Source organism: Choloepus didactylus, chromosome 13 (genome assembly GCF_015220235.1).
Source record: "Choloepus didactylus isolate mChoDid1 chromosome 13, mChoDid1.pri, whole genome shotgun sequence".
NCBI lineage: Eukaryota > Metazoa > Chordata > Mammalia > Pilosa > Megalonychidae > Choloepus > Choloepus didactylus.
The window spans coordinates 82,959,607-82,978,008 of NC_051319.1; the positions used below are offsets into that span (position 1 = coordinate 82,959,607).

Sequence of the window (18,402 nt, forward strand, 5' to 3'; positions counted from 1 at the left end):
CATGCTGATCCACTCTACAAATCAACAGGATAACTCCAGAAGCTAGATCCAGTAACAATGTGACTTCTACCCACCTTTTCCCTGCAAATTCCACAGGGCAGTTTCCTATCAGACTGTGTCCTTGCCTATGCATCCAAACTGGAAGAGGCCTCTGACAGAGAAATCGAGTTTGAGATGACAGCATTGTATATTACTACTGATATATTTGGGTGGGCTTAGCCTATTTTTACCATTTGGAAAACATTTTTATACATTTTGATATAATCTCCATAAGGCAGGGGTTTTGGTCTATCTGTCCACTGCTGTAGCCCAGTGACTAGAATAGTGCTGGGCACATATTTAAGTGCTCAACAAATAGTCACTGAATTAATGAATGAATTTGATCAGAAAAACTATTCCTGAAATAAACTCCACTGTGAGTCAAAAAGGTGGTCTGGGTTGCTTCCGCCAACAAAATGGAGGGGGCCCTGGCACCACAGACCTGTTGAGATGGTCAATCCAGGTTTGTGAAGGAAGAATGGAGTCTGCCAGGCCATGGGGCCTCAGACAAAGTCTGAGAATTTTCTGCCCTAATCTGTCTATAAGAAGAATGATAATCAGGCCACAGCCCAGCTAACCAGGGAGATTCCAAGTTGGCTGCTTTGCTGACTATAATCACAAATAATACTTACAGAGCCTTTCTTCCTCACATGCTCCAATTTTAAAATCTAAGGATTCACTGGCTTTCCCTTGATAGTCTTCCTCTAGATTTTACAACTACAAAACCATGGCTGAGAATGCTGCCATTCCATGCCTGGGACAGCCACTGATCAAAGCTGGTATGAATTCCTAGCAGAGCAGTTGCCAATGTGTCAGCCCCAAAGCAACACAGGCCAGAGTCACTGTGATTCTATTCTAGACTTAGTTTATTACTACAACAATAATTCAGTGCAATATAAATGCTGACATTTATATAAGCACTTCAGGCTTTTCAAGATGTTTTCTCATTTTTTATTTGACTAGAGGTGAGGAAGAAAAGAGTCCTTCTGTCCACTGCACAGACCAAGCTTCAAAAACTGGGCCCTGCCCGGTGTCACACAGGAGAAAACATGAGCAGAAGCAGGTCCAGGTCCAAAGCAATCCATCTGAGTCTGGGGCCAGAACTGTTCCCAGTCACCTTCAAGCAGACAGAGGGGAATTCAAGGCAAAGGGAGACAGCACTTTAGGAAGGGGACAGAAAGAGGCCTGTGCCAACACACATGAGGAAAGGAAAGAACCAGAGCACCAAAAAGACAGTCAAAGCACAGGAAACAGAAAGGAGAAATGGTGCTAAATAATTGAAAAGTCAGGGTGAGGGAAAGCAAATATACCGCCCCAGGGTGGATCGGGCAAACTGAGGCCACTCCTCATAAATAACTCACAAATTGTTTTCCATACACAAGGCTTTGCTTTTCATAAAACTTGTTTAATAATTCAAATACATCTGTGAGGAATCCTGGGGCAGACCTAGTTCTGGTCCTTGAAACCCATGGCTCCTCAAAACTTCCATTCAGTCTCAATAGGAGCAGACAGGCAAAGCTACTGGCTAGAAAAGCCCTATCTTCCTCAAAACCAGTACTACATCACCCCAATTCCGCATCATAACTGGAACTCAAGGCCGAGCTGTGTCTTCTTCCATCACCCTATGAAATCACAATTTAACACTGCTGCCTGGCAGCCTGATAGACAAGCCAAAGCCAAGGACCTTACAATTCCAATCAAGAGGCCAATGATGGGGGAAAAGAAACATAACAAAAGAAGGTTTCAGTGGCTAAGAGATTTCAAATAGAGTCAAGAGGTCATTCTGGAGGTTATTCTTATGCAAGCTTCAGCCAGATATTGCAAATTGCCATGGTATGCCAAGCCCCAACCAACAGTATTCCTGCAAACCCTAAAGAAAATCCAGGGCTCTATCTAAGACTCTATAAAAGTTTTACTTATTAAGTTTATTTTTCAGAAGCTTAAAACCTCCAGATTATTCCTATGCCAAATAAGCCCTGAAACTTAAAAGGTACCAGTCTCTTCTAAAACATCAACCAGTTGCATTCCCCTACACCATAATGTCAACACATCTTTTCAACATGAAGAAGTTAGAATGGTCATTGCTGAAATATCCCTAAATATTGAGAGAATGATCAAATGAGAGGGAGGAGTTTAAGTTAGAATTTAACAAATAATTATGACTACTGAATCATTAAATATTTATTTTTAGTTTCTAGTGTATTAGAATAGACAAAAGGAAATACCTGAAATTGTGGAACTGTAACCCATACTCTACTTTGAAATTTGCTCTACAACTACTTGTTAAACTGTACTTTGAAATTTATCACTTTTCTGCACATTATATTTTACAATAAAAAAATGTTAAAAAAAAAAAAAGAAAAAAAAAAAGGACAATGACCCAGAATATTTATGACCCATCTACCAACAGAGCAAGCTTGGCCTCTACCAGGGTACTGGCTCCTGGGCTGACCTCAGGCTGAGTCTGGCTATCCAAGAAACAGTTTACCCCACCCTGTGACCTGTGAAAGCAGAATGGGATGTCACACTAGGAATAACATTGCTAGATGACCAGAGGGCATGCAGGGGAAAAAACTTACTTTGTTGGGGACACTTCTAGCCTAAGTCTCCTGTGTACTCACTTCCTTCTGGGTATGATAGACTCTTCGGTTATCTTGGCCTTTCATGTTGCAACTAAAGCAAGAACCTATAGAAACCTGATACCTAAAGAGCCATCCAAGTATGTTAATATGGGAAAAAATAAAAGCTGTTAAGATTAGAGTGGGACTCAGCTGGCCAATAACCACTAGGATCCTTAATTCTTTAAATACCTAGAAGGGAAAAGCATTTGGAGTTTTCCTTTTTACCATGGAGAGAAAGACTGGAAAAGGAACAAGAACTTAGATCCAATTTTTCCCTTAAAGGATCACAGTCCTGCTATTCGAGTCTGAGCAAGAGTTATAAGCAGAGAGAGAAGATGAAGAGGCTGCCCCATAATTCCTGCAGATACAGTAAACACTCATCCTCTCTCACAACAAAGGCTGGCAAAATTCTAAAGAAAGAAAGGCTGTTTTTTAGCCTCGTTTATAGAGAACAAGGACGCTGTTGTGCATGGGAGGACATTGAAAATACATATGTCCTGATGAGGATCTCAAACAAGCCTTTGATTATGATTACATAGCCTTCCTGGGCTGCCATCATCCCTAGTCTTGATTACTGAAATAGCCTCCTATCTGGTCTCTCTGTTTCTACCATGACCACTGCCCCCAGTTTAATTCTCAGCACAGCAGTCAGATGGATCCTTTTAAAAGTTAAGTCAGATCACATCATTCTTCTGCTCAACACACTCCAGTAATATCCAATTTCACTCTTCCATGTCATACAAGGCCCTCCATGATCTTCCCCTATTATCTCTCTGAGCTTCATCTATTTCTTCTCTCCTCCTTCCCTCAGCTCCAACACTGACTTCCCTGGAGTTCTTCAAACACACTAGATATAGTTCCATCTTCAGGCTTTTGTATTTGCTCTTCCTCCTCCTCTCCAAGATCGCCAACATTTTCCCTGCTCAAATACTATCTTGTTTTTCCATAGTACTTAGCACCTTCACCTAAATATAATTTACTTATTTGTTACGTTCATTGTCTGTCTGCCTCTGCTAGCACGTAAGCTCCAATTCGATTCATAGACGTATCTCAAGAGCCTGAAACACCGCCACCAAGAAGACACTCCTGCTTGGCACCATCAAGATGGCGACACTGAACCTCTTGCAAATTGTGAGCAAACAGCTGAAGGAATTGACTACATGTCCTTGGAAGACATGCACAAACAGCTGGACATCTTCCAGCAGTTTATCCAAGACCTGTCAGACATCTTGTCAGAGGTAAAGAAGGAAATCCAGGTTCAAGGAGGCAGCCATGCGTCCAGAATGTTCTGAGACAGAGACAGGAAAACTTCCCAGTGAGCTTCCAGTCCAGGCCACTAAGGACCCCCATGTCTTTCTGCTGGCAAACACCCCATCATTTTCCCCTCAGGCATCAGGCCATCTCGGTGCTGAAAACATTAAATTTAATAAGAAGTTTGTTAAAAAAAAAAAAAAATATGAGACTCAGCAAGCACTGAATAAATTTATTTATCGACTAAATAAATGGCTTCACTTGGCAACTTCTGCTTAGCTCCACCTATTCCCCTTAGAGCTTCATTTGAAAGGTACCAGAGTTCTGGCCAAATGGTAAGAGCATAGGGTTTAGGGTCAGACAGACCATGTTGTATATCTTAGCTCTACCACTCACTAGACTGGGTAACCTTGGGCAGTTATATAACCTCTCTGTGCCTCATTTTCCTCAGTTATAAAATGGGATTAATAGTAGAGCCTACTGATAGAGGAGTTGTATAAGTCAATGAGATAATGTGTACAAAGTACTTGCAACAGTGCCTGGTACATGACAATGCTCAATAAATATGAGCTATTAAAATTATATCACACATCAGATCAGTCGCTTCCCTACTTCCAACACTCCAACAATTCTTAGGATCAAGGCTGAAATCACAAACAGCATGATCTCCCCCATCCCACATCTCTAACTCTCTTTTCTTTTCTCTTTATCCATGCTATCCCACCCCAGTGCTCTAGTCACTTCAATCTGTACCAGGTCTTCCATCTCACCAAGCTCTTTTCTGCCTCAGAATCTTTGCACATGCTGTTTCCTCTGCCTAGACTGCTCTAATCCAAGGGTTGGTAAACTTTTTCTAAAGGGCCTGATACTAGAATTTTTTTGGCTTTCTGAGCTATATGGTCTGTGTCACAACTACTCAATGCTGCCATTATTGCAGCATGAAAAGACCCATAAAGTATATGTGAACAAACAAGCATGGCTGTGTTCCAAAAAAACTTTATTTATGAAAGCAGGCAGTGGGCCACATCTGGCCCACAGACCATAGTTTGCCATCCCCTGCTCTAACCCTCCCTCTTCACCCAGTCAATCCCTAATTCTCCATTAATGCTCAGTCTAAATGTCACATCCTCAGAGAAGCCTTTCCTAATGCCCCTGACTAGGCTATGTTCCCTTCTTATATATTCCTACTTCACTGTCTAAAGCACTTATCACCATCTTAAATGATCTCATAACACAATTATTCATTTGTCTGTTCCTCCTTCCAGACTATAAGCGCTGTTGTATCTGCAGCGTTGAAAAAATAAAGGAGGTAACACTCCAAACACAAAAGGGGTTGGCTCTGGCCTCTAAGAATGTATCTTACTACAACAGACATTTACCTAAACTAATGATACTATATGTTCTGGAAAAGAAGTAAATATGCTCATGTTCTTTTCTTAGGGCTTGAGGCAGGGCGATATATTTTTGGAACTGTCAAATATAAGTCAGAGTGATGAACAAAGAAATACAGTACCTGATGGACATAATATTCAAGATCAAAGAGTGCAGCAATCTTTTCTTCCAGGCTGGAAGTGGAACTATTGAACTTGTTGATCAGCCGTACCATAATCTGCATGTCAGTTTCAATGACGACATTCAGCTCATCAAAGTCCTTCTTCAGCTCCTCAATGGGCCGGAAGAGGCGCTTTACCTCCGCCTGCCTTGCCTAAGGACAGCAATAGAGATGATTAATTAAATCAGTTGGAGACATCTCTCCAAGACTTCTGTGGTCTACCATGGGTACCCATCCTCAAAGAACTACTGCTCCCAGACGTACAACCTTCTTTAGTCTGTGCTATCAAAAATCCTGATACCTTCTAAAATGCCCAAAGAGGAGAAGTCTGACTTCCCATATTCAGGAAGAATGGAAAGCATTCTTGTTGCAAGCACTGAGGACAGGAAAAGTAACGCAAACCCACCTTCAATCCCAAATCTCACATGGGACAGCTGGGGTCTGAGGTGCAATAAGCCACATACCAGTTTCCTATCTTCCACAATCATAGATTATCTTGACCTTGCCCTGTCCAATCCAGTAAAACTTTAGTGAAACCAAGACATAGGAAACTGAGGGTAAACAGCTATCAGACAGGGAGCAAACTGCCGACAAAAATTAATTCACTGCTATTACTGTCAATCTAACCACAGGTGTATAATTTGTACAACTCTATGAAATGGCTAAATTACTGTATGCACTATACTTAAAACTCAAACAATTTCCTCTGAATCCCTCCTTATACATATAAAGATTTTTAAAACAAAGTTATGTTGGAGGTGAGTAAAGGGCTTTAACTGAATATATTATACATGTGACATTGTTTTCTTCCCAACTTTAGAGGATAGTACTTAAAAAGAGTTTGAAAGGTCACAGAGGTTTATGTCTCTATCTTTTAAAAGGGACAAATATTTATAAAAAGCAGGATGATAAACAGATGTCAGCTGCCAACTGCTCACCTACTACCTATGGATTTCCATCCACAGTTCCAAGCACTCCATAAAAACACCAACCAAAGAAATGAATCAGCCTCTTTCTAAAAGACCAAGCTCCATATTAGAGTAGAGATAAGTAAAAGAGAATAAAAAACCATTCAAGAGAATCAACAAAACCAAAAGTTGGTTCTTTGAAAAGATCAATAAAATTAACAAAACTTTAGCTACACTGACAAAGAAAAAGAGAGGACACAAATAATAAAACCAGAAATGAAAAGGAGGATATTATTACCAACTCCACTGAAATAAAAAAGACTATAAGAGGATACTATAAATAATGGTATGCCAATAACTTAGATAACTAGGTGAAATGGACAAATTCCTAGATACACATAAACTACACATACTGACTCAAGAAGTAAACGATCTCAACAGACCAATAACTAGTAAAGAGACTGAACAGTAATCAAAAACCTCTCAACAAAGAAAAGCCAGGACCAGATGGTTTCACAGGGGGAATTCTATTGAACATTCCAAGAAAAATTAACACTGATCCTGGTAAAAGTCTTCCAAAAAATTGAAGGAGAGGGAACACTCCCTAACTCATTCTAGGAGATCAACACCACCATCATACCAAAGTCAGATAAAGATACCACAAGAAAACTACAGTATTCCTTATGAATACAGAGGCAAGAATGTCCAACAAAATACTAGCAAACCAAATCCAACAACACATCAAAAGAATTACACATCATGATCAAGTGGGATTTATCCCAGGTACGCAAGGGTGGCTTAACATAAGAAAATCAATTAATGTAATACAACACATTAACAGAACAAAGTGGAAAAAAAACACATGACCACCTCAGTTGACACAGAAAAGGCATTTGATAAAATCCAGCACCCTTCTTGATAAAAGCACTTAGAAAACTAGGAACAGAAGGAAACTTCCTCAGCATGATAAAGGGTATGATCTTTTAACCCAATCTTGTGGGATATTTGGATTAGGTTGTTTCCATGGAAGTGTGACTCCCCCAACTGTAGGTGATAACTCTGATTGAAATATTGCCATGGAGGTGTGGCCCCACCCATTTAGCATGGGTCTTGATTAGTTTATTGGAGTCCTTTAAAAAGAGCCACACAGGCCAAGATGCTTGCTGATGCTGATGCTTAGATGCTTGGAGATGCAGACAGAAGGATATTTGGGAATGCTTAGCTAAGAGATGCTAGCCCCGAGTTTACTCCGGAGAAGCTAAGAGAGACAAGCCCAGAGACATTTTGGAGAAAGCCATCTTGAAAGCAGAACCCCAGAGAGAAGAAGCCACAGATACCAGTCATGTGCCTTCCCAGCAAACAGAGGTTTCCCAGATGCCATAGGCCATTTTCAGTGAAGGTATACTCCTGTTCATGCCTTAATTTGGACATTTTCATGACTTTCAGACTATAAATTTGTACACAAACTCCCTTTATAAAAGTCAATCCATTTCTGGTATTCTGCATAATAGCAGCATTAGCAAACCAGAACAGGTATATATGGAAAACGTACAGCTAACAGCACAGTAAACGGGAAAGAATGAAAGTTTTCCTTCTAAGATCAGGAGCAACACAAAGATGCCCACTGGCCCCACTGTTATTCAACACTGTAGTGGAAGATCTAGCTAGAGGAAATTAGAAAAAAGAAAGAAAGAAAAGGCATCCAAGTTGAAAAGGCAGAAGTAAAACTTTCCCTATTTGCAGATGACATGATCCTATATACAGAAAATCCTAAAAAAATCCACAACAAAGCTCCTAGAGCTAATAATCAAGTTCAGCAAAGTGGTAGGCTACCAGATCAACACCCAAAAATAAGTAGTGCTTCTAAACACTAGTAAATTAATAATCAGGAGAAGAAATAACCCCAAAAAAATTCCATTTAAAAAAGCAACTAAAAGAATCAAATATCCAGGAATAAACCTAACCAAGGAGATAAAGAACTTGTACACAGAAAACTACAAAACATTGTTAAAAGAAATCAAAGAAGACCTAAATGGAAGGATATTTGGTGTTCATGGACTGGAAGACTACATAGCATTACGATATCAGTTTTATCCAAAGGAATTTACAGATTTAACACAATCCCAATCAATTTCCAAGTCTTCTTTGCAGAAATGGAAAAGTCAATTATCAAATTTATAGGGAAGGGCAAAGGACCCTGAATATCCAAAACCATCTTGAAAAAGAAAACAAAGTTGGAGTACTCACATCCCCCAATCTTAAAACTTATTACAAAGCCATGGTAATCAAAACAGCATGGTACTGGTACAAGGACAGACATATAGACCAATGGAATAGAAGTAAAAGCTCAGAAATCAACCCTCACATTTATGGCCAACTGATTTTTTTTTATAATTAAATTCAGTTTTATTGAGATATATTCTCATACCATACAATCATCTATGGTGTACAATCAACTATTTATAGTACCAATATATAGTTGTGCATTCATTACCCCAATCTATTTTTGAACATTTTCCTTACACCAGAAGGAATAAGTGTAAAAAAAAAGTAAAAAAGAACACCCAAATCATCCCCCCCATCCCACATGTTCTAATTTGCTAATGCAGCCGGAATGCAAAACACCAGAAATGGACTGGCTTTTATAAAAGGGGTTTATTTGGTTACAGTTACAGTCTTAAGGCCATAAAGTGTCCAAGGTAATACATCAACAATCGGGTACCTTCACTGGGGGATGGCCAATGGCATCCGGAAAACACTCTGTTAGCTGGGAAGGCACATGGCTGGCGTCTGCTCCAAGTTCGGGTTTCAAAATGGCTTTCTCCCAGGACGTTCCTCTCTAGGCTGCAGCTCCTCTTCAAAATGTCACTCTCAGTTGCTCTTGGGGCATTTGTCCTCTCTTAGCTTCTCTGAGCAAGAGTCTGCTTTCAACGGTCGTCTTCAACTGTCTCTCATCTGCAGCCACTCTCTCAGCTTTCTGTGCATTCTTCAAAGTGTCTCTCTTGGCTGTAGCTCCTCTTCAAAACGTCACTCTCAGCTGCACTGAGTTCCCTCCGCCCATCAGCTCATTTATATAGCACCACTGATCAAGGCCCACCCTGAATGGGTGGGAGCCATGCCTCCATGGGAATATCTCATCAGAGTTATCACCTACAGTTGGATGGGGCGCATTTCCATGCAAACAACCTAATCCAAATGTTCCAACTTAATTCCCACTAATATGTCTGCCCCACAAGATTGCATCAAAGAATATGGCTTTTTCTGGGGTACATAATACATTCAAACCAGCACACCACCCTATTTTTCTACTCATCCATCCACACACTGAATAAAGGGAGTGCAATCCACAAGGCTTTCACAGTCACACTGTCACCCCTTGTGAGCTATATTGTTATACAATCGTCTTCAAGAGTCAAGGCTACTGGGTTGGATTTTGATAGTTTCAGGTCTTTACTCCTCGATGTTCCAATACATTAAAACCTAAAAAGCATTATCTATATAGTATGTAAGTGTTCTGGTTTGCTAATACTGCCATTATGCAAAATACCAGAAATGGATTAGCTTTTATAAAGGGGGTTTATTTGGTTATACAGTTACACTCTTAAGGCCATAAAGCATCCAAGGTAAGGCATCAGTAGGGTACCTTCACTGAAGGATGGCCATTGGTGTCCAGAAAACCTCTGTCAGCTGGGAAGGCACATTGGCTGGCATCTGTTTGCTCCCAGGTTGCATTTCAAAATGGTGTTCTCCAAAATGTTGCTCTTAGGTCATTTCATCCTCTCTTAGCTGCAGTTCCTCTTCAAACTGTCACTCTCAGTTGCTCTCCAAAATGTCACTCACAGCTGCTCTGAGTTCCTTCTGTCTGTGAACTCCTTTATATGATTCCAGTGATCCAATTAACATCCACCCTGAATGGGTGAGGTTATCACCTCCATGGAAATTATCCAATCAAACATTTCACTCACAGATGGCTGAGTCACATCTCCATGGAAACACTCAAAAAATTCCAATCTAATCAACACCAATACATTTGCCCCCACAAGATTGCATCAAAGAACATGGCGTTTTGAGGGACATAATACATCCAAACTGGCACAGTAAGAATGTTCACCCGAGTGATGTCTTGACTCCATTTGACGTCTCTCAGTCAGTGAAACTTTATTTCATTTCACTTCACATTCCCCTTTTGGTCAAGATGATGTTCTCAATTCCATGATGCTGGGTCCAGATTCATCCCCAGGAGTCATATCCTATGTTGCCTGGTCCCATGTGGAGGGGGTCGGGGCAGTGAGTTCACATGCTGAGCTGATGTCCAACTGATTTTTGACAAAGGTGCAAAAACCACTCAACTGGTAAAGAATAGTCTAATCAACAAATGGAGCAGGGAAAATTTGGTCTCCATTCGCAAAAGAATGAAGGTGGACCCCACCTCACAACTTACATAAAATTCAATACAAAATGGATCAAAGACCTAGATATAAGAACCAGAACTATAAAACTACTAGAAGAAAACATAGAGAAGCATCTTCAGGATCTTGAGTTATACAATAGTTTCTTAGATTTTACACCCAAAGCACAATCAACAAAAGAAAAAATAGACAAATGAGACTGAATCAAAATTAAAACTTTAGTTTTGTTTTGTTTAATAAAGGTTTAATATCCAGAATATATAAAGAAATCTTACAACTTATCAATAAAAATAGAAACAACCCAATTTAAAAATGGGCAAAAGACTTAAAGAGACATTTCTCCAAAGAATATATACAAATGGCCAAAAAGCACATGAAAAGATTCTCAACATCATTAGCTATTAGGGAAATGCAAACCAAAGCCCAATGAGATACTATTTCACACCCACTGGAATGGTTACTATTAAAAAAATAAAACAAAATTACAAGTGTTAGAAAGGATGTAGAGAAATAGGCACCCTCATTCATTGCTAGTGGCAGTATAAAATGGTGTAGCCACTACGGAAGACAGTTTGGTGGTTCCTCAGAAAATTAAGTACAGATTACCATATAACCTGGCAATCCCAATATATAGCCAAAAGAATTGAAAGCAAGATCTCAAACGGATATTGTGGTGTGTGTGTGTGTCTTCTAATAAAACTTTATTTACAAAAACAGGCACTGGCCTGGATTTGGCTGATGGGCTGTAGCTTGCTGACCCCTGCTATAGATGGACAGTCTGTGGATAAGAATGTGTACAGGAAGTTATGTTTTAAATATCACATTGGCAGCATTATTGACAACAGTTTAGTTGGGAGGAAACTAGTTAGGATTTTATTTTTTTAATTCGGTTTTATTGAGATATATTCACATACTATACAGTCATACACGGTGTACAATCAACTGTTCACAGTACCATCATATAGTTATGCACTCATCACCACAATCAATTTCTGAACATTTTCCTTACTCCAAAAAGAATAAAATTAAGAAAAAAACAAAAGTAAAAAAGCACACCCAAAGCAATCCATCCCCCTATCCCACCCTATTTTTCATTTAGTTTTCGTCCTCATTTTTCTACTCATCTGTCCATACACTGGATGGACAATCCTTTAGGGAGTGTGAGCCACAAGGTTTTCACAATCACAGAGTCACACCATATAAGCTACATAGTTATGCAATCATCTTCAAGAGTCAAGGCTACTGGGTTGCAGCTTGACGGTTTTGGGTATTCCCTTCTAGCTAATCCAATACATTAAAAATTAAAAAGGGATATCTATATAGCACATAAGAATGTCCTCCAGAGTGACCTCTCAACTCCATTTGAAATCTCTGAGCCACTGAAACTTTATTTTGTTTCACTTAGTTTCCCCCTTTCAGTCAGGAAGATTTTCTCAATCCCACAATGCCGGGTCCAGGCTCATCCCCAGGAGTCATGTCACACGTAAGGGGGAGGGCAGTGAGTCTACCTGCTGAGTGGGCTAGAGAGAGAAACCACATCTGAGCAACAAAGAGGTTCTCTGTGGGAGACTCTTAGGCACAATTATAAGCACGTTTAGCCTCTCTCCTTTGCAATAACAAGCCTCATAAGGGCAAGCCCCAAGATGGAGGGCTCTGCCTACTAAATTGTTAGTCCTCAATGTTTGTGATAATATCAATAATAACCCAGACAGGGAAGTCCAATGTTTCCACATTTCCCACCAGTTCCTCAGGGGTCCCTGCAAATATATTTTTATTCTCCACCCAAATTACTTTGGGATGTATCGGGATTTCCCATTAACCTGTTCAAACCTACCAGATCTCACTTCCTATTCAAAGATCCACGTAATTATAGTGTTTGAATAAACTGACAGTACAAGTTAAAGTACTTAGTGTGCTACAGGAAATATAGATCCTGCGTCAAATAAACATCTCTTCCCTTGGTCTCACATAGACGTCAAAGTTTTAAAACACAGTCAATATCGTCCTTTACCCTTTGGCCTGATTTGCCTTAGTCCTAACTAGGTCTGCTTCATTCATATCTCTAATTGAAGTCTGAACTCTTTTTCACCTTTTTTAACAGTTGCTGTATGAGGTAATACTGACATTCATAGCTGCCGAGCTCTAGTTCTGAGTCTCAGGTGTCACATGGATACCCAAAGTTCTGGAGACTAACCAGGTTATACACAAAGAGCTCACTATCTCAGATTTCGGAGAATACCATTACAACTCAGGAACAGATGTGACTGTTCTAAGAGCTTACAATCTAGGGACCACTACAATAAGCATTCCCCTGATAAGCTGTGCTCTAAGATTCAATTCTCAGAGCTTATGTATTATAGTTAGCTCATATTAGTGAGGCATTATAATGTTTATCTTTTTGTTTCTGGGGTACTTCACTCAAAATGCTGTCCTCAAGATCCATTCACCTTGTTGCATGTCTCACAGCTTCATTCTTTCTTGCAGATACTCAATATTCTACTGTATGCATACACCACAGTTGACCATTCTGTTCATCAATCAATATACCCTTAGGCCACCTCCATCAATTTCAAATTGTGAATGCTGCTGCCATAAACACTAGTGTGCAAAGGTCCATTTGTGTCCCTACTCTGAGATCTGCCAAGAACATACCCCATAATGAGGTTGCAGGACTTTATGGTATCCACATACTTAGTTAGCTTCTTGTAAAACCACCACAATGTCCTCTAGATAGGCTACTCCATTCTACTTCCCCACCAACATAAATAGGTACATCCCTCTCTCCATGTTTTCTCCAGCACTTGCATCCCTCTGTTCATATTTTTCCCTGCAATTTTTATTCACATACCATATAATCATCCATAGTGTACAATCAATTGTTCACACTATCATCATACAGTTATATATCCATCACCACAATCAGCACTTGAACATATTCATTAGGGATTTTGCTGTGACCTCAGCTGTTCTACCTGTTCCAGACCGGTGTACAACGTGTGACCAGCAACAGATTCCCCAAAACAGCTGTTCCATACAGTCCCTGGCTATCTACCAGCTGCCCTAGAGTAGTAAATTCCACACCTCACCACTCTGCCATCTTCTCTTCTAATCCCTAGACATTTGCACACTGATTTTCATAGCAGCATTAGTCACAATTGCCAAAAGATGGAAGTAACCCAAATGTCCATCAGCCAATGAATGGATAAATAAAAAGTGGTATATACACACAATGGAATAGTATTCAGCCCAGAAGAATGACATTCTGATATGTGTGACAACATGGATGAACCCCAAAGACATAATGTTGAATGAAATAAGCCAGGCACAAAAGAACAAATATTGTATTATCTCACTGATACGAAATCATTACAATAAGCCAAATTCATCGAGTCAGAATCTAGAATACAGGTTACCTGGGGACAGGGTGGGGATAGGGAATAGAGCGTTAAGGCTTAAAATATATAGAGTTTCTATTTGGGACAATGGAAAAGTTTTGGAACTGGATGGCAATGATGGTAGCACAACATTGTGAACATAATTAACAGCACTGAATTATATACTGCATGTAGTTAAAGGGGAAAATTTTAAATTATATGTATAATACTAGAAAAAAAACTTTTTAAAAAATTCATAGAAGTGCACCACACAGTGAGCCCTGTTAAGCCATGTATTATAGCTAATAGTACAATCATAAAAATGTGCTTTCATCAATTATAACAATGTACCACACCAATAGAAGGTTTAATAATATGGTGATATATGGGAATCCCATATTTTATTCATGATTGTTCTGTAAGCTCACAACTTCTCATAGAAAAATAGGAAAAAAAATACAATTATAAAAACGTTCTTCATCAAATTTAACAAATGTGCCACACTATTTGCAAGGTGTTAATAATTGGGTGGTATATGGAAACACTACATTATGTATGATTTATCTGTAAACCTACAATTTTCCTAATAATAAAATAAACATTTTTTTTTTTTTAAAGACCAAGCTCCTAGCAGAGCAATCACATCTATGCGGAGCCACATTCTGCTTCTTGGAGCTAAAACCAGAGTGAAATGCTCTAGTGAAATTCAAATTGAACATGAAGTTATAGGAAAAAGAGCTGACCATGAAAATGTTGACACAGTTGCCATTTGATATATTCTAGATAATGCAGCCAGAAGAACTTAGTGAAGGCAAACTTATCAATATACACTAGGAAAGTGATGAAAATGGTGAAGTGACACCAGCAAAAAACTTCACTTAAAAGAACTCTCAGCATATGCTCTCTCCATATCATAAACCACATGATAAGAAGGCAAGCACGATTCAAACTCAGTAATTTTTTGCAAAGAAATAAAACACTTTAATTGTCAAGGTTTCTAATGTTTTAAATTAGAGTGGACCAAATATTAGTATTACTAATTTCCTCATACATTTATAACTGACAGTAATGTTTTGACGAAAAATTTTAAAGATCGTGGTATAATCACAATTTTTCCCATTGATTATTAAGATTGCTTTGCACAGTTTCAGCCTACAGAGTCATTTTTCCTGTCTCACATATCTTGTAAAGGGAACACTGCAGGTATATAATTAGCAAATATTTTATCCCAGTTTACAGCTTATCATTTCATCTTCTTCACAGGTCTTTTACAGAGAAAAAGTTTCAATTTTGATTAAATTCAATTCATAATTTTTCTCTTTTATGGATTGTGCACTTGGTATCATGTCTTAAGAACTCTTTACCTAGCCCTAGTTCCTTATGCTTTCTTTAAAAGTTTTTTTAGTTTTATATTTTACATTTAAATCTATGATCCATTTTGAATTAATCTGTAATAAGGTGTGAGGTATAGAGTGGGTTTATTTTTTGCCTATATGCCCAGTTGTTCAGCAGTATTTGTTGAAAAGATTATCTTTTGTTAAATTATTTTTGCACCTCTGTCAAAAATCAGTCAGGTGTGTTGGTGCAGGTCTATTTCAGCTATTTCTATTCTGTTCCATTGATCTGTGTGTCCTTCTCTTTACTAGCACCACACTGTTCTGGTTTGCTAATGCTGCCATTATGCAAAACACCAGAAATGGATTGGCTTTTATAAAGGGAGTTTATTTAGTCACAAAGTTACAGTATTAAGGCCATGAAAGTTTCCAAATGAAGGCATCAACAAAAGTATACCTTCACCGAAGGAAGGCCAATGGCATCAGGAAAACCTCTGTTAGCTGGGAAGGCACGTGGCTGGCGTCTGCTGATCTCCACTCTCAGCTCCTATGCTTTCTTCAAAGTGTCTCTCTTGGCTGCAGAACCTCCTTCTGTCTGTGATCACTTTTATAGGACTCCAGTGATTCAATTAAGACCCGCCCTGAGTGGGTGGGGTAACACCTCCATGGAAATTATCCAATCAAAGATCTTGCCCATAGCTGATTGAGTCACATCTCCATGGAAACATTGAATCAAAGGATTCCAAGCTAATCAACACTAATATGTCCACCCCCACAAAACTGCATCAAATAACACGGCGATCTGGGGGACATAAAACATCCAAACAAGTACGCATACTGTCTTGATTACTGAAGTAAGTCTTAAAATCAGTTTGAGTGATTTTGCCCACTTTATTCTTTTTCAAAATTGTTTTAGCTATTCTAGTTGCTTTACCTTTTCATATAAATTTTAAAATAAACTTATCTATAGCTACAAAATTTTGCTGGGATTTTGATAAGAATTGCATTAAACCTACAGATCTATTTGGGAAGCACTGACTTTGTACTATGCTGATTCTTCCAATCCATGAACATGGCATATCCTCCATTTACCTAAATCTTCCTTGACTTCTTTCATCAACATTTTGTAATTTTCAACATGCAGATCCTGTACATTTTATTAGATTTATTCCTAAGTATTTCATTATTTGAGGAGCAATTATAAATGGTATTGGGTTTTTAATTTCAATTTCCACATGTTTGTTGCTAGTACACAGAGATACAATGTAACCCTGCTGAACTCACTTATGAATTACAGGAGGGTTTCTTGGCAGGTTCTTTGGGATTTCCACATAGACAATCATATCATCTGGAAATAGAGAGAGATTAATTTCTTCCTTTCCAATCTGTATGCATCTTATTTCCTTTTCTTACCTGATTGTATGGTTAAGACTATTCTGAAGAAGACTGATGAGAGTGGACATCCTTGTCTTACTCCTGATCTTAATGGCACAGCATTCTGTGTTTCGCTATTAAGTATGATGTTGAACATAAGTCTATTGTAAACGCTCTTCATCAAGATGGGGAAGGTCCCCTCTATTCCTAGGTTTCTGAGCTTTTATGATGAATGGATGCTGAATTTCATCAAAATTTTTTCTCTATCAATTGATCACATCTTGTGATTTTTCCTCTTCAGCCTGCAATATGGTGGGTTATACTGATTTTTGTACAGTGAACCAACCTTGGTTGTGCTGTATAATTCTTTGTTACTTTTAGTAGATTTAATTTGTTAATATTTTGTTGAGGATTTTTGCATCTATGTTTATGAAGGATATTGGATATGGATATTTCTTTTGGGGGAGGTTTTCCACTACAAATTAAATTTATTTAATAGATACAGGACTATTCAGATTATCTATTTCATATTGAGTATGACTGGGCAATACATGTTTTTAAGAGAATTGGTCTATTTCACCTAAGTTGTCAAATTTATGTACATAGAGTTGATCATAGTATTCTCTTATTAACTTTCTAATGTCTGCAGGATCTGTAATGCACAATTTTCCATTATCTGACAGTATTTTATCTTTCAGTCTTGGAGGCTATTTCCAATGGCTACAGAATTCTGAGTGGACAGTTCAGTTTTTTCAGCACTTGAAAAATGTTGTGCCACATCTTTCTGGCCTCCATAGTTTCAGATGAGAAATTTACTGTCATTCACTCATTGTTCCCATATAATCTCTACGGTTGTTTTCAAGACTTTTTTCCTCTCTTTAGGGTTCAGAAGTTTGATTCTGATGTATCTTGGTGTTGTTTTCTTCATGTTTATCCTGTTTGGGGTACAAGCAGCTTCCTCAATCTGTACATCAAATTAGGGAATTTTTACCTGTTATTTATTTGAATACTTTTTCAGTCCCATACCTTTTTTTATCCTCTCTTCCTGGGACTCCAATGAACAATGGTCTTTTCTTATAATCCCATAGTTCTCTGAGGCTATGTTCATCTTTTCCTCAGTTTTCTCTCTGTTGCTCAGGTTGTATTAATTTTTATTTACCTATCTTCAAGTTCACTGATGCTTCCCTCTGTCATCTCTATTCTGTTATCAAGCCTATTATAGTGATTTGAAGCTGTGCGTACCACAGAAAATTACGTTCTTGGGTTTAATTCATTTCTGTGGGTGTGGACCCATTGTAGGTGGGACCTTTTAATGGGGCTACTTCAGTTAAGGTGTAACCCACCTCAGTCTGAATGGGTCTCAATACTTTTACTGGAGAGTCCTTTATACAAGAATGAAGTTTAGATAGTGAGAGAAAGCCGCAGGTAGTAACAAATTTGTTTGAGTTCAACAAAACCCAAAAGATAAGGGAGAGACCAGAAGACACAGCCATGTGGCAGAGGTGCCAAGGATCACCAGCAGCCAGTCTTCAGAAAGAAG

At 38.7% G+C, this 18,402-nt stretch overlaps 1 protein-coding gene across 4 annotated transcripts in view; it reads right to left on the reverse strand.

Moving 5' to 3' along the window:
• The window catches only part of SIL1 (SIL1 nucleotide exchange factor), a 324,181-nt gene that overhangs the window by 88,861 nt on the left and 216,918 nt on the right, over positions 1 to 18,402 (reverse strand). For all 4 annotated transcript variants that reach the window (XM_037801498.1, XM_037801499.1, XM_037801500.1 and 1 more), the window contains one exon: positions 5,425 to 5,616. In XM_037801498.1, coding sequence (XP_037657426.1) covers positions 5,425 to 5,616 — 192 coding nt within the window. The remainder of the gene's footprint in view (positions 1 to 5,424; positions 5,617 to 18,402) is intronic.